Here is a 24,447-nt window from a genome sequence, read left to right on the forward strand (position 1 = left end):
CTCATCAGTGAAAGCTGAGGTTCACCTGAGAGAAATTGTTCAATTCTGGACACATTTTCAGTAAAAAAAAAAAAAAAAAAAAAAAAAAGATTAAATTTTTTTTTATAAAATTTGCTTGACAGATTTTGACAGCTAGTTCAATATTTCTGTATGTAATGACTCAAGCAATGAAATGAGGACTATTAGTTTTATATGGAATGACTATTCTGCATTCACAAGTATAGTTAATTTTGACTGACATGACATAAGCAAATGATAATGTTATAAAGCACTTGATGCATGTCCAAAAGCATTTGTAATTTGTTGTAAGGAATGAGAAACTGCTACTATGATGAGCACAAATGACTAAATGTTGTGGAGGTTGAACTAACTGTTGTGCAAATGTTAATATTGATGTGAGAAATACACCAAAACGCTGCTTACTAGCTAGTGCAAACTTTTGGTGTATTTGATGAAAGTCAATCAAGTGAAGTTAAATAAAGACTTTAAAGTACATTTTGGATGTTTTCCACTTGTCTGATAGAAGACATGTTATGGAAGGCAAGTAGCTCAAATCTCAAATTGATCAGTGCATGAAATAACATTATTTATATAATAACAGTATTTTCTCAACTCAGCTGGTTCAGTTGATCAAGTGTAGTATTTAATCAGGTTTTATAGTAATCATTATCATTGTTGTTGTTGTGTTACTTATTTATTTGTATGTATGTGTAATATATATATATATACATATATATATATATATATATATATATATATATAATTCGTTAAACTCCTTAAATATAGTCTGATTGATTAATTGATTGATTGATAAAACGTTAAAATGTATTATTATTATTATTATTGTTATTATTATTATTATTTAATCTGTTAATTAAAAACTAAAAGGAACAATTTTTTTCATAATTAAATTATTTACTATTTACTTTCTTATTTTGTATGATCAGAAATTCCACGGAAAACTACTTTAAAGGCAAATATATATATATATATATATATATATATATATATATATATATATATATATATATATATATATATATCCGCTTTTGTGACGTATGTAGTTGCTATAGCAACATGTAAACTGTGTCAAAGCTAACGCTCGAAAGATGGTGTTAGCTGCGCTTTGGTAACTCGGAAACTCGTTAAAAAAAGGAGAATAAAACCAACAGGGGATAAAAGTTTAAACGAGTGACAGTGGGCAGGTTTCTCATCGTGTCTCCGCTGCTCACACTGAGTCAAAGTTCAGGCGGGTTTAGAGCGAGGGTTAGGGTTTTTGTTAACTTCAGCTCAGTTTTCCGATGAAAGCTAAAAAGCTAAGCTACCGTTAGTCGGCCAGGGTTGAAGCTGTCATGTCGGAGCTCAGAGAGAATAAAGAGCAGCAGGTGACAGCAGGTGAGGAGGAGGACACGAACCGACAACCAGGTGGAGGGACTGAAGAGCAGCCGCCAGAGGACGACAGAGAGCCGGGGAGTGGTGGAGAGGAGGGGCAGGAGGACAGGTCGAGCCCAGGTGAGTCCAGTTTAACCCTCTGAGCACCAAGCCGTTTCAGAGTATTTTTTGGTGCCCTTTTTACATTTCACTTACTGTCGCCTTATATTTTACTGCAATATAAATTTCTGCACCTCTATGGAATCAGCAGAATCATGGTTAGAAGCTGGGAACAACTAAAACATGTCTTCTGTGCAGAATAACACAGTTATAATAACATAAATCTAGGGTTGCAACTAACGATTATTTTCATCATCGATTAATCTGTTGGTTATTTAAATGATTAATCGATTAGTTGTTTGGTCAATAAAATGTATAAAAATATCAATCAGTGTTTCCCAAACCACAAGATGACGTCCTCAAATCTCTTGTTTTGTCCACAAACCAAAGAGATATTCAGTTTATTGTCATAAAGGAACAAAGAAACCAGAAATATTCACATTGAAGAAGCTGAAATCAGAGTTTGGACTTATTGTCTTTAAAAAAAAACGCTCAAACTAATTATTCAATTACCAAAATAGTTGACGATTAATTTAATAATCGATTATTGTTCGATACATCGAATAATTGTTGAAGCTCTACATAAATCATAAAAAAATAGAAAAAACAAGTTGAATTTCTTTACTATATTAAATTTAAAAAAAATAGAATTTATACATACAACACATTTTCAAGTGCCCACATCTGTCACATGACCATTATAATAATGATAATAAATCTGGGCTTCACAGTTTCGCTGAGGAGCGCAGAATTTAATGTTTTATGGTTTATTTTTATTGTAGTTGCAGACATCCTAAATTATTTTTGTGATGTTGAATTATCTATGTCTAGTGTTTGACAATGCTAATTTCTTTGTAATATTCAGATTTGTCATATCTTTGCAGATGTGCTGGAGGCTACAGGAGAAGCTGAAACTGATCTGCACGATGACGATGACGACTTCATGACAACCGGTGAGACTCTCAGTCAAACTTTGTCAAAGCTCCTGCATCTGATACCACCGATTAAAGCCACGGCACTAGTTTGGCTGAAATAATGTTTTCTTTTTTTTCTATCTACTGAGTTACAGGTGTCATTTTTTAATAGAAATCTTGATGTGTAGGCAGCCCCAACTTATGCGAATCTTATGACAGATGTTATGAGACATTTAGAGATGGAGATTCTTTCTTTCCTGAGAAATCAGGAAACAAAGTTCTACAGAATTTGGCAACCATTTATTGATTATTTTAACCATAACACATAGTCTGAGGGCAAGTTATAGAAGTGCTCTTAATAGAAGGAAAGAACTTTTATTTTCTTTATTTTTTATTATTATTTATTTTTCATTCCTGTCTCTGCTTATTTATTTTTATTTTTTTTACTTTTGAAGAGTGTATACATGCTTGGGTACTTTCTGATAGATAAGTTAATACAACTTAAATTATCTTTTTATGTAAACGTGTACTTGTAAATGTGTATGGTGTCTGTAGTGACTGATATGTATTATGTTCAAAATGAAGAAAATCAATAAAAAGAGTTGGAAAAAAAAGAAAGAAAGAAAAGAAAAAGAAATCTTGCTGTGTACGGGTAATAATCTTAACCTTGTGGAGTGTACAGATGTGCTGGAGACTGTGGAAGAAGCTGAAACTCAGGCTGATCTGCCCGATGATCCTGAGCAGCTGAGAGAGCCTCAGAGAAAAGAAAATGTTGGAAACTCTACAGCAACAGGTAGGCCTCATGTTTTACAGATAAAATATCTACTATCTACTGGACATAATCAAAAGTTACAAATCCCAAGACTAACTAATTTTCAAACAAATATGTAAATATAGAAATACATTTGAGTAAATACAGATTTGTACAAATGTGTGTGTAACAACAGTGTAAGCGGCAAATTTAATTATTGCACATGATTTACATAGTCTGTATTGCACAGATTAATTATTATAAATAAATAAATAAATTATGAAATAAGTCCAGTGGCCAGCATTTTCTCAATGTGTGTGACACTCTGAGGGAGGCATTATCTTTGTTGTAAGTAATAAACAACAAAGATTTTGTGTAAAAAGGCATGATACAAGATTGAAGCACTAAACGTGTTCAAAGTTTGATTTTTAGAATAAACACTGCACCTGATGCTGCCTGATGGGATTCATTTAGTTCATCTTCCAAATAAAAATCTGTTGATTTCTCTATGTTACTCTATCAGATTGTGGCTCACTGTGAGCAATCTGTTCACAGTGTGACACATTTCCCAAATCTTTTTGACACAGATCATTCCTTTCATTATCATTTTCTGACATTTGCAGAATGATAAAATATGGAGGCACGGTACAAACATACCATAACGAATGCAGATCATATTCATGTATTCTGGGATTGGCAAAAAAAAAGAGGTGTCAGTGAAGTGTAGTGAAGTGCCTACGAAGTGCTGTGCTGTTTCTAGGTAACCTCACACAGGAATTACACAACATGAGAATCAATTTCTTACTGAAGTCTAATAACTACAAGACAGCAGTCACAAAGAATTGGCATTTCATAAACCCCCAATTCTATGGATGCTGAAGGGATTTTATCATGTTGATGAGGTCATTTGTTCGCTGAGAGTTAAAATCTTCGTTTAATTAAATATTTACCCAAATCTTCACAACATGACAACCATAAAATCAGTTAATCACAATATACATATATATTGTATTAAATTATATTCATTTTTCCATTATTTATTTATTTATTTTCCTGTATCTTTCTTTCTTTTTGTCTTTGTTTCAGACATTGTTTTTGTAACTACTTTTGTCTGTTCTAAGACATTTTAATAAAATATATGTATATATTTTTATATTGAAATGACACATGTCAACTTAAGTTTACTTTATTTTACTCTATTTTTACTTTACTTTCTTCTTTACCTTTACTAGTTGTCTTTTTGGATATTTGAATGTTTTGTCTATAAGTAAAATGCAAAATAAATAAAAAGTAAAAAAAAAAAAAAGACAGATGTGAGAGTGTGGGTGACAGGATGTCTGTGTGGTTTCAGTGAAGGTGGTGCTGGTGCCAGACAGTCACGTGATGACGGTGGCCTTCGCCATCGGGCTCAGCATTCAGGAGCTGAAGCTTCACCTCGCCACAGAGCTCAGAGTTCCTGCTGAGGTGCTGCAGATCTCTCTGGACGGTACATCTGTTTTTCTACTAATAAGTCAAATGTTAGTTATGTTCTGTTTCTATGTTTCTTTCAGAAAAAAATTGAAGAGGTGGGGCAAAGGCAAATGGTGTTTTCTGTCTTGCTGTTCCCCTTTTTGTATTTGTGGAGTTGTAACTTTAAAAAAAAAAATACAATTTATATTGGAAAAAACTAGGGCACTAAAAAAATTAATCTAGTTAATTAGAGACTTTGTAATTAATTAATCGAAATTAATCGCATTTTAATCGCTATAAATATTTGACCCAAGAACAGTGAGAAGTGATTTTTTTCACATGGATTTTTAGTATACCATTGAATAATGACTGAATACATAAGCTTAAACAACAAACATATTGTTTATTTTTGTTCAAGTCCAACAGACCAGTGCGATTTTTGCCATTAAGTGTAGCAATAGCATATTTAGAAATATAGTACATTTCATAAATTCAGGTAGCCTATAGGTAGGTAGACCTTCTGTAAACTAGAATACTTTGGTTTTTTAAGTAAAACACAATCCACGCTAGCTACCACACTAGCCGCTGGCTGCTATATGTTTTGCATTGAGGTGATACTTGAGGCTCGATGTGCTGCGGTGATATGTGAATTCCTTGTTGCATAGCAACACAACCATGCTCTTATCGACGCTTCCATCCGTTAATTTTTTTGTAACAAAATGTCCCATCATCCACGGGGCCAACCAAAGCGTCTCATCAGCTTCTTCCTTCATGTTCACTGTGGTTTGTTGTTGTCTGAACTCATGAATGCTAGTTGGTGCTCCAGTATAATCGGTCCGCCTGAAACTCATCCAGTGAGAAACGTTCCGCGGTGCAAAAATAAGTGTGATTAAAATGTATTAATTTTTGTGTCATTAATTAATCTTAATTAACGCGTTAACCTTTGCGATGTAATTTTTTACATTGTTGTCCAGCCCTAGTATATCCAGAGACGGTGAGACTTTGACTCGGCATGTAGTGGTCATTAGAGCAAACAAGGTCTAAAGTGCCAATTAACTTTTACTTGGTGTTAATACGTTTTTTTGTTATAATTAGGGCCTCGGGGCAATCGCACCGAGCACTGGTCCCATACAGCAATAGCTGTAGGGACTACTGTTATACTGTGGATTTCTTCTTATTCCTCTTCCGGACGCAATTTCGTCCCGCTACTAGTCCTACAACTTAAAGAGTTGCAGGACAAATTATATATCAAAACGTGCGGTTTGATCGGGATTGGTGTGCTATTACTTTTCTCTACAGAATACGAATTTTTCGCGACGTAAGTCGCGAAAAACTGCTCAAAATTTTGCATTGAAATGAATGGGACGGCCAACAAAAAATGAGCGAAAAAGAACAATCATTGGAGGTTTTTAAACGTCTACTTCTCCGGCATAATTTCACCTAGATACTCCAATTTAAACTTTAAACAGTAGACACAAGTCTTGTGTATTGGTGTATTAATCCACATTTCGATAGGTCATATAGTTTTTTATCAATCCCTGTTCAATGACCATGATCATTTTTGGAGAAATTCTGAGATTATAATGGGTGTGTATTGCACGGAATGTTCGTGTCAGAGTGTGTGATGTCATCGCTCAGAGCGTAGAGGGAGAGGTAAAACTGTCAAAAAATAAATTTTAAAACTGCGCTCCAGGCCGCAAATTCCACTCTACAGAAATAATTTATACATAGAAACGTAGGAAAATTTGTCTTCTCACTCACAATCCTCTGGTAAAGCTGTCAGAGTTATAGTTTGGGCGTAAGACGCAGAGATGATCCACCAACACGCACCAACAGCCTCATTGGCTCCCATATTAAAAACGCAGGAAGATTTTGAAAAAAAGGAAGCTGGAACAGTTTTTTTAGATCGCTCTAACAAAGCTATTTTTTAATTTTTCTTTAAAAAAAATCATATGTAGACGTTCAGGAAGAACTCAGGACGCTCAAAGTGAAGTCGGATCAATGATAGGTATTATGGTTTTGCCAAAAATGCTTTCTGTTCAAGGCCAGAAATTCCAGTCCACCTCTGGCTGCTGTCACTCTTTCATTAACAGGTGTCATGTAATTCTGTTGATTGCTTTGATCTGATTGCCTTTGATCTTTGATGTGATTACAGTTACAGATACACACACACACATGCGCGAAACACGCACACTCCTCACACATGCATACACATGCTTCAAACACACGCACGCACGCACACACACACACACACACACACAGTAACTTCATGTGATTTTAATTACACACACACACACACACATTTTGAGGTTAAAGGGCATAGTTTGAAATCTCTGAAGAATCTCATCATAGTGTACACACACCGGCAGTAGCCCCCGTGGCCCTTTCAAAATTTCCCCAGAGGAAATTTTCTAGTTATGTATTATAATCCTGCCTCATGGATATGCTGTTGTTGTGTAGTAGAACCTTAAAATAATGACTAAAACGTCCGTTGTTCAAACGGAACATTTACTCTCCAACCAATCAACATTCGGGGTCCTTCTTTTATGGAGAATTGGTGGTTGTGGGCAGTGGGTTTTAGGGTGAGATAGCAGGTCAACAATAAATGCCACTTAGAAGTGGTGAACATCATCTGAAAGGTGTGAGCTCAGCACTTTGTGTCAAGTTGTTCTGGTAATAAAAAATGACTTAATGAATGAATTATTTATTTATTGAAACCTATTATGGTGTATAAAGGGTCATAACATTAATATGTTGCTTTCTGAAGTCCATTTCCATGTTCAACTATGTCCCATACGTTGTTGCAGCAATTTTTGGGTTGATACCATTTGCTACACATATTTGGTGCTCAGTGATGCAATTTTAAGAATCATCAAGAATGGATAAAAATGGTCAGAAAAATCCTCCAGAATATATCATCAATATGCCAAGACATTTGGAACAACATAGAAGAATTCATGCTGTGATTTTGGTTAAAAAAACTTCGGTCATATCGGAAATTTCTGTATTTTCAGCAATTGAAAGATGAGCACTTCTGTTCTTCAAACTTCTGAGAAACTCCCTTATTGTCAATAAACCTTCTGAATGCTCTAGGGTTGTGGTTGTAAAGTTTCATGAGGCTGTGATTATCCTAGAGGTCACAGCAGCTCATTTTATACACTGAGGTCCAGACTCAAGAAATGCCCTCACTGCAATAAATTGGCTGCTGATGACTAACATCATCCCACAAAAAGAAAACTAGGCTCATTGAATCCACAAGAGTCTCAGCTTTCCACTGATACCCAGTTTATGTCATTCAAAGCATGTTTAGAAACCCCAGTGTGCACAAATATTCAAAAACAGTAGGCGGAAATTGCAAATTTTTACTACATGAGAAACTATGTGTGATTTTCCTTAAACAGCATATTTTCATTCAGATAGCATGACGTCAGACTTTGAAAATCGCCAAAATAGCCTCTTTGCAGCGTTTTTTCAACAACACTGCGGACCTTCTGAATGGTAACTGGTGAACAACAGCTGTCAAATGCAACATTTTCAAAATGTCAGGCAAAAGACTTGAGTAGACTGTGAAATTTCTGTGAGTGACTGACCAGCCTGTTGTTTTCCAGGCAGAGTGGTGGAGGAGCAGCAGAGCCTGATGGAGCTGGGCGTGCAGCCTCACAGCTCCACCCGGATGGAGATGACCTCCACTGACCCAACCACCCACCCACTCCGCCCACTTCGCCCTCCAGAGCACGACAACATGCCGGACGTCATCACCGTCCGAGTCCAGACAGGTGTGTCCTCTCTTACTGTCAAACTGTATGTGTGTCTGTCTGCTTGGTGTGGAAACAGCTGTTTGCTGACATGTCAAAGCTATAACTGTCACAACTTGAAAAACTCAAAAATCAGTGAAATGCATCAACTATTGTAAAGGTAAAGCTACCAGATTGAAAATTACCTGCATGCTGAGTAAAAATTTAAGAAAAAATGTGAGTTTTTATTTCAAATAGGATTTTTGTTTTGATAGGCTCCATGTGCTCCCAGAAAACTTCAAGATTTCTTGTTTAATTAAAATGAATAATCAAAATGTATTAAAATTCATTTGATAATGAGCATTTAATGAATGCAAGAAAAAGAAAGTGTATATCTGTAAGTTCAAAGGCATTTTTAAACTGTCATTAATAATTCATAATTTTAAAACATAAACTAATAAATTAAAATGAGGAAAAGCATTTATTGATTTAGTAACTGAATTATCTTTTACATTATTATTATTATTATTATTATTATTTTAGTGTTATTTTTATAAATGTTTAATACATAAATGCTGAGTAAATGCCCAGTGCCCAAAATTTCAAAGAAAATGAGAGATAAACATAAAATATATCCTTAAAACTAATAGTATGAATAAAAACATAAATTAAACTCAACTCCTTTATTCTTAGAAAACACTAATGTCAGCAAGATTCATTGATTTTTTTGAGTACTTGAAACTATTAAAAGTTGTGACAGACAAAGGATACAATTTGCCAAATGGATGTAAGATGATTTTTTTTATCTCAGAACACAGTACAGCTAGAGTTCCTATCTCTCTCATTTTGATAACATGGATCCCTTTTCTTGGACCACAAGCTTGACTTTGGAAACACAATTTACTACAAAATGACAACAGACTTCATCTCTCAGTAAATGAGCCTTTGACTTCCAGATGAGGACATGTTCCAGGAGGTGGTGGTGGAGATTGAGCGCCCCCCACAGCAGAAGGCCTTCCTGGGTGGCTACAGACACCGGCTGACGGGGGCCGAGTACCACCACGCTGCCGTCCAGACCCTGCCAAAGAGGAGACCCGACAGAGGAGTGGTGGTCTTTAGTCGGACCACACAGGTGCAGGTAATGTAAAGCTTTAAAACAAAATATCACACAAAAATATCAGTATCAGACTTCAGTTTTAGGGAGGTGATACATTTTTTGTAGGGCCGGGACTCGATTAAAAAAATGAATCTAATTAATTAGAGGCTTTGTAATTAATTAATCAAAATGAATCGCATTTTAATCGCATATGAATATTTGACCTGAGAACAGTGAGAAGTAATATTTTTCACATGGATTTTTAGTATACCATTGAATAATGACTAAATACATAAGCTTAAGCAACAAACATATTGTTTATTTTTGTTCAAGTCCAACAGACCAGTGCAACTTTTTGCCATTAAGTGTAGCAATAGCATATTTAGAAATATAGTACATTTCAGAAATTCAGGTAGCCTATAGGTAGGTAGACCTTCTTTAAACTGTTATACTTTGATTAAAATGCTCCAATTTTTTTAACGCGTTAATTTTTGTGTAATGAACAGAATTTAATGCAAACCATTAAACAAAAAAAATTTGATTAAATGCTCATTTAAAAACATGAAGCCATACAACATGATGTGTTTTGGAGCATTTGAAGGTCACTCATTACTGCAATACAGTATTCTCACTCAGGCATGAGACAGAACATGACTTCATGTGCAAATTAAACAATCTAATTACAGAGCGCGAGAAAGAGTGTAAATGAGCTTGTTGAACCAGAAGACAAATGAGCACAGTCACACCTCTGTGGTCCGCGTTTGCTTTAATTAGTTTGATTCTGACTGTGTTCTGAATTAATTTATCCATATATTGAAGAATAGCAATAAAACTAAAGAAACATACATAGAATTTTACTCTCGAAACCACTTAAATTCCATACTGTTTTTTTTTTTGTTAACACTTCTGATCATTTTCCAAAATCATCAATTATTTTAGATTGATTTTTGTACTTCCAAGCATTCCTATTTCTATGAAAATCAACTTGGAACTTCCATTCGAGAATATTCCATCACAGTCACTGTTCACCTACCTTTATCTTTGACATTTCATCCGTTAAAATTAGTGTTGGGTACCTTCATTGCTGCCTCAGTAAAAATAACATGACATTTATTAAGACTATAGAAGAGCTACAGCTTCTCAGAAGTAGACAGAAAACTGTTAAAACCCTCATTCAGATTGGTCTGGACTATGTAACATAACAATGTCAACAGCACTCTTAAGAAAGAATGAGGCATTACTTCATGCATTGTTAAATCTGAAGAAAATGTGGGATTTGTCAGGTGGAGTCTACAGGATCATTTTAGAGGCTGTAGTTCTGTGCTGCTGTTCAAATCTGTTGTATTCAGATGTTTCTCATATTTTGTCCACCCCACTTACAGTAGGGAGGCTGGATAACACACAGTATGAGAAAAACCTCTCATGATGCTGCCTGTATTGATTATAAAAGTGTTTGACTTCGGAGAGAGCCATCGTCATGATTAAAAGCCTCTTATACAGACTAATACGCCGACATCCTCATGGAATCAGCCTAAACACATTAAGCACTTGAACTGAATTGAATGCACTTCATTTTGTTAACTTAATTAAAACTAATTGCCATTTAAACAGGGAAGGAAACAGTAGGAAAAAGCTGCATGTGAAAAGATGATCTTGCTACATTTCTGCAGTGGCAGCAATAAAAGGTCAGACATCTACAAATGTTGTGTGGTAAGGGCAGGAAGGTTTATAAAAATGTGTCTTTGCTTTACTGCATGTGATGGGTTTTTATGTGAATGAAGTTCATCAAGTCAAATAATTTGTAACTGTTCCCATCAGCACTGTCAGAACAATTTAATTTTTAGCAGAAGATCAGAAGATTGTTAATGTTGTTAAACTAGTGTAAATCAGGCGGCAACCCCCAGGTCTGAGCATGGAGGCAAACCAGGAAGTGCCTTAAGCTGCATTCTACCGAAAATTCCAGCAGGGGGTGTTAAGTTTGGCTGCAAAAAAAATCTGTCCATTCATTTCAATGCAAAATGAGAAAACTTCTCACTTTTATTTATTACACTTGAATTTTTTTAGGGACAACACTATGGTCTCAATCACAAGTAAAAAATCTTCTTTGAGACAATTTGATGTTAATAGTGTAAATAATGACCCCATTTAGAAGAAAATAGAAGATAAAGAATCATATGATTTGGGGCGTGGCTACCTTTGATTGACAGGTCACTAACAAGGCGAGCCGTCATCAGGAGAGAAGCAGAACAATGCGTATCCATGGCAACATGTCAATAAAGTTATATATAACGTTATATAGATATAAAAAAGGACATTTACCGATTTGGTCTCATAACTTCGACCCTTTCACTGCATTTTCACTTAATGACAGTTTATTTGAACATTTTGTTCAGTAAAAATGTCTTGTTCAGTGTTTGGTTGGACTAACAGACACTCCAAGGAGTCGCTGTTCAGTTTTCTGAGGTCAGTAATGAACATTTTGTTTTTGTTTTTTGCTAGCCAATACTAACATCCCAGTTAATGCTCCAGTTAATGCTAACATGAATTAGCAGCAGCTTCTCTCAGTCAGGTTGAGGTGTAGAGAGGCTGTAGTCAGTGATCAGATCCCTCTCGCTCCTCCACAGTCCAGATATGGTCTGCTCCCCGTATCGGAAACAAGATGGCGACGAGTGTAACGATAAACTTGATGCTTCCAACGGGCAGTCCACAAACCAACGGGTGACGTCACGGTCACTACGTCCATTATTTGCATCCAGTCTCTGGTGTAAATAGATCTTCTGCAGCTGTAATAAAAATGAAAGAAAAATATCCTAAAATGTAATAAAGTCAATTATTCAGTATAATTAAATATTTGCAGATTGGTGGCTTGAAATCTTTGAACTCTCTGTAATACGATACACTCCTGATGAGTCATTTTTTTTAAAAACACAAGGAATCCTTCAACCTTAATCACAAAATGAGGTCTCAGTGTGTGTGTGTGTGTGTGTGTGCCCTTATCAGATGGAAGTAGTGTCTGTAATGAACCACTCACCTTCACTCTTCCTGCCCACAGCTGCCACACACACACACACACACACACACTCCTATTCTCTGTCTAATGACAGCGATTGGCTCATTACAGATGTACATACATGAAGAAACACAGTGCTGCAGTAATGAGACCTCCATGTGTGTGTGATGCTCTGTGGTGTCGTCAGCACTGTGAGGAGGTGACCTGTTGGCCCTCAGTAAAGACTGTTTACACATCACTGGTTGGCAGCCTGTTGCCCTCATTATCCTGTCTTCCCTTTTCCTTCCCAGCTTTCTTTACAGCACATCCTACATCATGTATGGTTGTGATATGAATTATTTTTGAATGTACGAGTATGAAAAACCTTCATTGCCATCGTAATGAGAGAGTGTTAGTCTCAGGTGTTTCTGGATGTGAGCTGAGCATAATTGACTTTAAAGTGGCAGTGCAGTCAGTAACTAGTCCAAGTCTGTGGTTTGTGAATTGTGATTTTGATCAACATGTTTCACCTCTTTTGCACTTCAATCAATCAGGCTTTATTTGTATAGCATTTTTCATACAAGAGAAATGTAACACAACGTGCTTTACACAAAAAGGAGAAAGTAATAATAATAATAATAATAATAATAATAGTAATAGTAAAACATAGAAACAAGCAAATACCCTCCACCCATCTACCCTCCACCTCAGCAACCTCCATCCACCCATCCTATTAAAAAACAAAGCAAAAACTGAGGAAGCTCCATGTCAACATCGAGCAGTGAGGAAACACTGGAGGCAGCTTAGAAATGTATTAGATAAAATGAATAAAAATAAAGTAAGCTAAGATAAAAATAAAGTAAGCTAAGATAAAATAAAAGTAAATAATAATAACAATAACAAGTTAAAAAAAAAAAGCTAGATAAAAAAGATAAAAACAATAAAGAAGTAGAGCATGATAATATATGTATATTATAGTAGCAAATAAATAACAGAAGATGTTGTAACACTAAGATGCATGAGCAGAAAAATCTAAAAAAAATGGGTCAAGCAAAAGCCCAATTAAGAAGATAATTGTGATAACTCTTAAGTTTGCTCTTAAAAATATGAACAGTCTCTGATGGCCTCAGGTCTTCAGGGAGGCTGTTCCACAAATGTGGACCACAGGGAGAAAATGACACCTCACGGTGAGTTTTAGTTCTTAGTCTTAAAAATGGCATCTATTGGCTTCGGACAAACTGTTTACCTACATCCAATAAAGCCCACTCAAACTTGATTAATCAATGCTACTTGGAAAATAATAGGCTACAAACAGAAATGTTTCAAATAAATAAATATGTTCCCATTGCTCACAGATTCTCATTCATATCTGTTATTGTGGTTAATTTAAAAGCAGACTGACACCTTTAAGGTTTGATTGGCTTATTAAGAGTGGGCGGAAAGTATTCAGATCCCTTACTAAAGTGAAAGTACTAATACCACACTGTGAAATTACTCCACTACAAGATCATTATTATTGATGCATTATGTAGGCTTTTTTTTTTTCTAGGTAGGGCTTATTTTAATTTCTTAATATTCTGATTTTTAAAAAAAAGGTCTATTCACTTTACCATGGACATGTTTTACATCTTAAATCTCAACCTGAAAAGTAACTAAAGCTGTCAGCTTAATGGAGTGGAGTAAAAAGTACAATATTTCCCTCAAAAGCAGTGGAGTAGAAGTGTAAAGTTACAAGTACCTCAAAATTGTAGTTAAGTACAGTACTTGAGTTAAGACACTTTACATTCCACCACTTCTTATTAAGCATCCGTTTTTCTGTCAAACATCTGTCCATCTTGGTTTTCATGCATTTGTTTTTCATCTAAATAAATATTTTCGACCTAAATCTTTATAGACTTACTAGAAATAATCACATTTGCAGAGCTTCTTCCTGAAGAGCACAGTTGGAGAGAGCTGGTGGCATTAATGAAAGGTCACACTCTCTCTGGCTGGATGTTTCAAAATGATCTCTGGGTCTCTTAGCTGTCTTCTCTCCTGAGCCTGAGACCTTTGACTCTTTTTAATGAAACAGATTTCTTTTGCAGCTCAATGTCTCATTGATATCAGCAGGAAAGGATTGAGGCCATGACATTGTTAAAATATCAGTCAGCTGACACTCTCCATGGGGAAATTTAATGTAACTCTTTTGATTGCTTGTCAGGTCTTGGAACTAAAGTATATTATACAGTTATAGTTATATATCAAGTGTGCCAGCTCATTGTATTTAAAATGTATGTACTGTCCTGTTCCAGACTTTAAAAGGTCATCAATAATTAAAGGTTTGATGAGGACTTTAAGGGTACTTGGGCATCATCAATCTGTGTCTCAAGCTTGGAAAATGTAAAATGTTACTCACCAGCTCATTTGCCTCCCATGAACCTCAATTATCAGCCTAAAGCCTGTGACCTAAGCTGTGGCCTGGAGGTGCTCACGGTCCCCCTGCTCTCTTCAATTATCCAGCTCATCCATAACAACTGACAGTGTGTCTGCAGGGCAGGAAACTGATGCCCTCCTCTAGCAGGATCACAAAAATACTGACTATTTTTCACAGTTTTAGCCCAGATGAATTCTGTATTAGGCCGGTGTGAGGTCAGTTCCTTTCTCACAAAGATCAGCAACCAGGGGAAACTCTGTCTGGAGGAGGATAGATGGATGTGGGACATTTTATCACATGCATGGGTTTGGATTTTTTTGAAGTAGGGTTGTATGAGGTACTTCCCTAGTCAGTGTATGGCGCTCGCCGCGGCCCCAGTTTGGAGAAGCAGGTATGTGGGCTGAAATAGGTGCCACCAGAAACTGAATGTGAATTATTTATATTTGAATTTGAATTGCTTAACTTGAATAATTGCATTAAAAAACTGAATTTGAATCACATAATTTGAATTTTTAATGTTCAATTTGATTCATTGCATTGAAAAACTGAATCTGAATTGTAATTTAAAGTAAATTTATTAGTTTGGAACTGAACATTCAGTTCTCACAATTCAAATTCAGTTCACAAAATTCAATTTCAATTTTCTGCGACAAACATCCTGGTAGTTGAGGCAGAGCAATTGAATGCAGATACACAGATCGCCTCTTCGGCCAATCAGCAGCTCCGTCTTCTGCGCTCGATTGCTCTGGTTTCTGGTGGCACATAGTTCAGCCCATACAGGTAGAAGTAAAAATCATTTAGCCATCTACAAAAAGGCCCACTTAAGTAAAACAATATCAAATTAAATGTATACTATATTGAGAATATTTTCCCTGTTTTACATGAGGGCAAATGAAGCCAATTGGGTCCCCCTGGTCACTATGTGATTGACAATAAAGCTTTTTGATACTCCCACATTTTATGATAATGTAGGTATCGTAAAGTGTCTTTTTGGAGAGGAGTGGAGTAGCTAATTTCAGACATCTTGGACTTAACGTTTGATTACTCCTTTACCTCCCTGTATCTTGGGAAAAGCCCTGAAGACCTCAGTTAAAGAAACACATATCTTTTGAAAATATTCATGGCTGCAAGTGAAAAAGCAATTACCAAATGCTGTCTCCAGAAGAATAGCCCCACCAGGAGACTTTTTATGAATATTATGAACTCTACTCGCAGCATGGAGAAAATAACTTTTACATTGAGGTTCCAAAACGAGAAAAGAGAGGGAATACCGGGAAAAATGGGATTGCCACAAACATAGTGTCGGAATGTATCTGTACACACTTTGTACTGTACCTGTTATTCTCACCAGTATACTTTACACTAGTACACATATGCAAATTATATATATAAGTATATAATTTAGTAAGTATTCAGTTCAGTCAGTCCCTGTCTCTGTCTCTCTCTCAGACAGGAGAGCGGTCACAGGCCCAGCAGTGTCCAGTTGACGTCTCCACCCAGATGACCGGGATCGGCTGCTACGTCTCCTGTATGAACGACAAGCTGGTTGTTCCCGGCAAATACACCACTGCTGACCAGTATCATGACACAAGGCTGAGAGCTGTGGGTGAACACAGTGTGTGATGGCCAAATGAGGTTATGTGTGAAAGTGGGATGTACAATGAGGTGTAATACTCTTGTGTAGTGTTAATATACAACGTGTATATTGGGTAATACATGGATGTACATTGAGATATAAAGAGACACAGAAATAGTTATTTTAAGAAAAAGAAAGTTAACCATTCAACATCGTTAGACATATATACAGACACAGATATAGGAGGGAATAAGTTTACATGCAGCACAAACACATGGATGTGAATCATGTGAGGTGTGTTGTGGAATGTGTAGATTGATTGATAACTATTGTGTTTTATATATTGTGGCTATGCAGACCACTACAACGTCTGCAACTTCATAAAACACTTACTTTTCATAAGGTACCACACCATCCAGCACATACACATTGAACATTGATATTCACTGGAAACAATTTGAATATTATTGGAAAATCGAACCTTGTAGCGCACTTTAAAACTCCTAAAGATAGGTAGGCTAAATAGACTTCCAGATGAGATGAGTCAAGGTGTAAATCCAGAGTGAATTGTGTTACTGACCAGGTGTAGGCCTATCATACAGCTCCCCTAAAAGGCATCCGATCAGTGCAATGCTGCAACACGTCCTACGTAAATAATGATATTTTGAAAAATGTATTCAAAAATATTAAAAATGGTGGATGCACACCTTCATGCCATGCGCAAGCCACATACAAAATCTGACTAACGGTCAGAGAGATATGAACTAGACACACACACACACACAGATGCTTCTTGCTTTTATAGATAGATTCATGGTGTCTTTTTTATATGTAATTTCTGATTTTTTGTTCTCAAGTTAGTGTAGAAATAGTCAAACTTGATGTTGTCTTCTTGCATACAAGTGGAACAATTGTACTGGAGGAAAACTCAGGAGATAACCAGTTGATTTTAGGGCAGTTTGGGCTGTGGATATGACATATCTAGCTGTGGACCAACATGTTGTACAGATGGAAAGACTTGTCCTTTTGTTAAGATTATATGCTGTCATTTTGCTGCATCTTGTTCTGCTTTCCTCCTCTCGTCACGCAACCAGGCGATCCGTCTGCAGTCTTTTGCTCGGCGCTGGCTTGCCCAACAGGAGGTGGACCGGCTGAGGAGGGATCGGGACCGCCGTCTGGCCTGGCAGGAGATGCAGGAGAGGAGGAGGAGGGAGGAGAAGGAGGAGCAATTGAGAGACCGCCGCCACCGCTGGATGAACCCACAGAGGAGGGAGGACTTCAACCTGCTCTACCATGCTCTAGAGAGTAGGCTGAGGCAGCACAGGGTTTCATTGGGAGATTTGTTTGTGGTGATGTTGGTGAGTAACATGTTATAACTGTGTGTTCCAGAGTGGAGGTGTGAGGAAGAGGAGCGGATAAACTCCTCCCTGCGAGGAGCTGAGAGGAAGGCAGCTCTTTGCTCGGTGTTAGAGCAGGAGACACAGCTCATCGCTGCCATCGGACGCCATCGCATCGCAGTCCAGAACAACAATTACAACAAAGCTGTCAGGAGCTTCCTGGACAAGGTCAGAGGTCACTGCTCCAGCTCTCTTAATCCAGACCGAACTTGTTTTTATGTCCAGTTTAATATCGACCTTTAAATAATCTAAATGCTCTAACTCATGCTCAAAGACAAAAATACAGAGTTGCATTTAACCCTCTGGGGTCTGAGCCTATTTGCCCTTTACATACCACATAATATTTGCTATACCCATGTTTGGTATTTGGTATTTTCTCAGCACAACTTCAACATGATCTGACTATTATTTTTTCACTTTAACCCACTTTATTAACAAATTGAACCCAAAAATACACAAAAATCATGAAATCTTAAATATAATTATACTATTTATGACAATAAAAACCACAAATATGCTCAATGAACTGTTTCGGACCTGAAAAATGTACACATAGGTTACAAATATGAACATATAAAGGTAAAATTCAAATATAATAGTGTCAGACAATTAGACACTTTTTTACAGATTGCCACGTTTGCCTCATTCCATCCTACTTTTACACTTGAATAAGTAATTTTGTATCAAATTAAAACGATCATATCGTTGGTTGTACATGACCTCGGATCGTTTCTACGTTCAGCTCAGAAAAGGAACATTTTATGCAGATACATTTAAAGCACAGACGTGCAAAATACTTTATACAGCAATATATGCTGTTATATAGATGTCAAAAATTAGTAGTGGGAGAAGGAAAGAATAGTAGGAGAGGGTGGGGAAAGAAGAAGCCGAAGTAGTGTGTATGGTTATATCAGCAGCAGCATGAGCAGTGGTATGTGTCATGCGCATAGATGGCACTAGGGACAGGGGGATATGTCCCTCCCAGATTCATAGTGGTCCTGATCCGTCCCCCCAACACTCAGCGACAAACATCGCCGGTGAAACAGAGGGTTAATGTTCCGTTACTTAGACTAATTTACATTGCAGCACATAGACAGTCAGGCAGTTGATGGTGCGTTCAAGGTCTACACTCCATGTTCTGACTCCATGTTCTGACTTTCAGTGTTAATATAACACACCATAAGGTGTTTCAGTAAGAGCCTTCAAAATAAAAGCAAACACATAGCTTTCAAAATAAGAGCACATGGATGTGTTAGCAAAGTCCATCACAGAATTTACAAGAAGACTGTCAAAATAAGATGCCTTAAATATACTAGAACCCTTATTCTCCTTTACAATAATTCATAAAAAATATTCAATGATTAAGATGGAATAAAGGCATTAGAATGTGCGAGAGGCACCAAATTTAGGCTTTTAGGGCAAAAATATTCTAAAGGCTTGACAGACTGTACAGACAAGAAATGTATATATATATATATATATATATATATATATATATATATATATATATTCAGGGTAATGAAAGGAGGAGAGATGTTTTTGGGTCCTTCATTGAGTCAGCTTCAAGTCAGTAAATTTGTTTGGCTACACTGGAAATGTCATGTACAAACTTACTTATTTATGTAAATATGTTGGTTGTTGGTTGGGTTAAGGCATGGAGTGGAAAAATAACTCATTGGCCATCTGCGCCCCTGGTATGTGTTACTACTACTACTGTCCCGACAGACACAACTCAGACTGGACTTGAAAGTGAAATAAATGAATTCCACAATAATTCACCCCAGAAAGTATAGATTAAACTCATGGGTTGGTACATTTGGTTGAGTCCACTATAAAACTGGCTCACACCATAACAGCCAATCCCCTCAATTACAAGTTAAACTGTATTTTAAAATCATAATGCAATCATTATCACATAAAATAGTAAAGTCAGTAGCAGCAGCAGTAGTGTCAGTCATACTATCATCAGTAGTACTAACAGTGTGGTGTGTTCCAGTCTGCAGCTCCTCATCAGTGGCGAGCAGCAGACGGTGGACTGATCGAGATGGACAGTCCACACACCATCAGAGCCAGAGAGCTGCGAGATCTGTACAACAACGTGAGCCTGTCCTCTGTCAGCCGGGAGCACAGACTTCACATCCTCATGACACTCAAACACACTGTCAAGGTACAGCACACTCACTCACACACACACTGCTGTCTAAAGGAGCAAAGGACAATATTTACCTCAACTGCACCAGACATGGAATCATGACATCATAACCTCCCTGCAGTTGTAGAGAAACAGATATTTCACAGGGTCCCTCTTTCATGGAAGCTCTTATGCCTTCAGAGAGAAAGTACACCATGAAAGTTAAGATTAAATAAATACATAAATACAGGACATAAACATACATACATACATACATACATACATATGCCTGTAAATAATATTGACTTAAATGGTATTGTATAGAAGTGAAGCTAGTGGAAGTGAAACACATACAGTCCGTAATATGAAATAATCACTAAATTTCTTGTTGAATCACAAAACATTGTTTTATAAGAAAGTGTACAAAACAACAAAAAACATACAACATTCTCTGCTTTTTTTTAGATTTCACTGGAAGTTATAATGTCCTGTTTGTATGTCACAATACTACATTTCTTGTTATATATGTGTTATTGTTGATAGCTTGACTGCTTTTACCCTTATTGGACAGGAGCACGAGTGTCAGCTGACCCGGGACATCGTGGATTTGGTTGACAGGGAGGTGGATCTGATGACTCGGGGGGTGAAAGCAGCCAACCTGGAGGGACTGAGGAAGAGGATCTCCACTCTGTTCCTCCAGTACATCAAAACACCAGTGTTTAACCCCGAGGTGGCCAAGCTGCTCAAGGTGAGCGACGACAACTGTTAAGATCATAAACATTCTCCATTCTCAGATATAGATTGCATATAAATATCTCCATATAATCTATCCCAGGTCAAGGTTATTATAGTTAACGAAAACTAACGAAAACGAGAATTGAGAAAACATTTTCGTTCACTGAAAGAAAAATAAAAAATAAATAACTAACTGAACTAACTAAAATTAAAGTGAAAATGTCTTTTATTTTCACCTTTGTCAAATTTTTTCATACTTGATCCAGTGTTTATATTTCTCCACCGCTGAGTGTGTATTCCTGCTTTGTGGGCTTCCAGGAGAAGCACGAGTGAAATTACCGTAATGACACCATGTTGGCTGTAAAGAACAACTTCACAGTCGCCGGCGCAACACTCTGTAACTCTGTAACTGTAAACTTTGGATGTTGTGCTTTCACTGTGTTCAAGTGAAAGTCTTCAATTCAACCATGATATTACAAATCACTTTTTTTTGGCAGCGCTGCAAATACATACATACAGAATACATATCGGGGAAACACTGCATAATCCTTTTTGGTTGATATGAAATGTATTAATTAGCTCCGACCAAATAGCTGCTGGTTAGTGAACATGCAGAAACCAAAATTCAGAACACCCGGAACTGTAAGAGTTAATAACCTCATTGGGGCTCAGTTGGATAAACCAAAGGGAATAAAGGAAAAATCTATTGTGACCTCTTTGAATCTGGCACTCAACACATAGCCCATTACAAAAAAACTAAAACTAACACTAAAACTAATAAAAACTAAACTAAAACTAGCAAACTCACTCTAAAAATGAATTAAAACTAACTGAATTTGAAAAGAAAAATTCAAAACTAAAGTAAAACTAAAACTAATGAATAATCCAGAACTATTATAACCTTGTCCCAGGTTCCCCAGAATCCCTCTCAGCTGAAGAATGACATGTTCCTCTGCCGGAGCTGCCATCGCTACCTGCAGTCAGCCGACTTCAGCCCATCCGCCAGCACCCGTCTCAGCGGCCGCTGCAGAGACTGCACCGGACTTGACAATATAGCTCGATCCCGTGATGACTTCTCCTGCTACAAGAACATCCTCAGGAGGCTCAGAGTCGAAGAGCAGCTGCTCAACGAGGAAGCCAAGATTCCCTTTCTGTTGCAGGTAATTCGCTTTCAGTTTTGCTGGATGGTGCTATCATGCAGGTACTCCAACCTCCAACCCACATCATATTTGTTCTCTTAGGTGGAGGACGTGCGGTACCTGGTGGAGGTGGTCTGGGCGTCCCGATCAGCTCTCCGTGCCAGCAGCGACCTCTACAACCTGGTGTTTGTCCGCTGGGAGCGTCAGTGGGACTGGAGCCCCTGGAACTGCATCCTGCTGTCTAAAGAAGAGACTTCAGCTCACCTGGAGGTGGAAGACGTCCACAAGGTCCGTCTACCGTATTTCCTCAAATAGTAGCCGGGGCTTCTATTAATAAAAAATCAGTTTGGGACCCAGCTATTAATAGGGGCAGGCTATTATTTGAAGGAGGCTTTTATTAAAAAAAGAAAATCAGAGCAGCTCTGACCGGCACTTTTTAGAGTGTTTTACACAGTAGCCAGTTACCCGGATGCCAGCCATATTGGAAGTACTCGGATGTAAACAAACAATGAACAGCACGCTGAATGTTCATTTTAAGTAGGATTCAAAATGTCTAAACTACTAAAAAAAGCCCAGAAGAACGTGCATAAACGGCTCAACTTTACAGAGAATGACTAGGACAGCGGGAGAAACAACCATATTTACCTACAGTACTAACTTGTGTGGAGAAACTTCAAAATATAGGTGTTGTGTTGAAATCTGTTACCCGTCAAATGATGTCTCCTGAATGGTGTTCTCCGTAGCATCACCTCCACGGTTGGAGTTAGGATTTCAGTTTAAGGTTAGGCCTTGTAGAGAGAACTGTTTGGGGTTAAGGTAAACTTGGGCTCATGTTAACAACTTAAAGGAGGACTGGTTGGGGTCAGGGGTCAGGTTGGTGCAGGTTAAGGTAAGGGGGACACATATCGACGGGGGAACAGACTTTGACATAACACCGGTAAGACACCCGGCTTATAAAAGAGGCCGGCTTTTATTTACTAAAAATTATTTTTACACCCGGTTACTACATGAGGCCGGTCATTAATAGGGGCCCAGCTTGAAATTGAGGAAATGTGGTACTTTTTTTATACTCACAGCACACTTTCACTTTGTTTGGTCTTGTTCTGTTTGTCTGGTCAAACAGTAAAACAGTAAAAAAGCAGCGGCTGTTACGCAAACTGAGTCTCCCTCCTGTGTGTGTGTGTGTGTGTGTGTGTGTGTGTGTTCAGTTGTATGAGGCAACGTTCATCCGCAGGATCCAGCACAAACACACGCTGGCTCGGCGCTACTTCAGTCAGATCCCCGTCATGGCTGAGTACCTGGACTCTCAGCCGTCGACTGCCCTGGGCAACCAGCTTGTCTCTAAGCCCATCACCATGGTGACAAGCAAGAACGCCACTGACACCCCACCGGCCTCCGCTCATTAAGAAAACACCCTGTGGTCTTCTTTTTTCTGTCACTGTTTCTTCCCTCTGTTCAAAAACATGTGAAAAAAATCTATAGTAAATGATGACTTTGACTCAATTCATGTGCCTTTATTTTGAAAGATGAAACGTGTTGTGTTGTTAATCCTGTGTCGGAGGATGTAGTTACCCTTGAACGCTTCGAGATCTGGGCACAGCTTCCAGAAAGAATTATAAGGCTTTTTTTCTTCTTCTTTTTTCCCTCAACTTTTTGTTTGTTGTATATTTTACAGTTTGTATCAACAAGAATATGTTGCTCATTGACCTCACTGGATTTCAGATACTGTCATTTTCAGCCTGACTACTTCAAATAATTTATCATGGAGATAGAAAACAGAAATGTAATTGCTGTGTTGAACTGGTAGAGTTCCCCTTTGAAAGCAGCTTTGGAAAACTCATCTAAAATATCAGTTGTGTTTTCTGTGAAGGTAAACACACACCTGGTCTGGTGAGGTGCTGACCCGCAGTCACACACTTCATGCACACAAACTCAGGACCAAAAAAGACTGGAGATGCAGTTTAAATTCTTCTGACTCAGAGCTTTTGATACGATTAAGTGCATTGTGATGATAATAATTCTACCATTTCCTTACCTGCTGCAGGACTTTCACTTTTATATTCCAGTTTTTCTCATTAATTCAAATGTAACTAAGTGTAAAATGCGATATAATATTCTCCAAGGGTCAAAGGGCATGACTAGAGTTTGCAGCTGTTTGATGTTCATTTCAGGACTCCTTCCTTAAGATAAGAAGTTAAGTATAGCTGATCACACCGTGCTGTTTTTTATTTCCCTCCCACTTTCTTCCTCTTCCTGAGAAGTCGGGTACATGTTAAGGCCCATTAAAAGAGATTTAAATAGCCCTGATATAAGCAGGTGCCTGAGGTGGCAGTGAGGCATGGTCATTATCAGATAATAACTTCCACTATTCTCTGTGTTATTATCCTGACACAATAGTATTGTCCTCATGGCACGCACAGGCACGTTCTGGGTAAATATTGATTTAGTTTAATTTACTGAATGTTGAAAAATGTCAGTTCATATGAATGATTTATTTCCTGAAGATGACTAGTGCAATGCCCGTAGGAAGTATGCATTCAACATTACATGCAGACCACTACAATGTCTGCAACTCCATAAAACACTTACTTTTCATAAGGTACCACACCATCCAGCACATACACATTGAACA

General features: G+C 37.5%; 1 protein-coding gene across 1 annotated transcript; it reads left to right on the forward strand.

Annotated features, from left to right (window-relative positions):
• The first annotated feature begins 1,102 nt into the window (after nt 1-1,102).
• On the forward strand, nt 1,103-23,440 carry iqub (IQ motif and ubiquitin domain containing). The gene is made up of 14 exons (XM_059334444.1): nt 1,103-1,512; nt 2,376-2,444; nt 3,088-3,198; nt 4,508-4,642; nt 8,214-8,381; nt 9,296-9,477; nt 16,287-16,439; nt 17,508-17,718; nt 17,803-17,978; nt 19,807-19,977; nt 20,513-20,689; nt 21,588-21,836; nt 21,918-22,103; nt 23,024-23,440. Exons 1-14 carry the CDS (start codon nt 1,353-1,355, stop codon nt 23,219-23,221), a joined length of 2,346 nt encoding a protein of 781 aa, XP_059190427.1. The 5' UTR covers nt 1,103-1,352; the 3' UTR covers nt 23,222-23,440.
• Nucleotides 23,441-24,447: the final 1,007 nt, after the last annotated feature.

The sequence above is a fragment of the Centropristis striata genome, chromosome 6 (genome assembly GCF_030273125.1).
Source record: "Centropristis striata isolate RG_2023a ecotype Rhode Island chromosome 6, C.striata_1.0, whole genome shotgun sequence".
Taxonomy (NCBI): Eukaryota; Metazoa; Chordata; class Actinopteri; order Perciformes; family Serranidae; genus Centropristis; species Centropristis striata.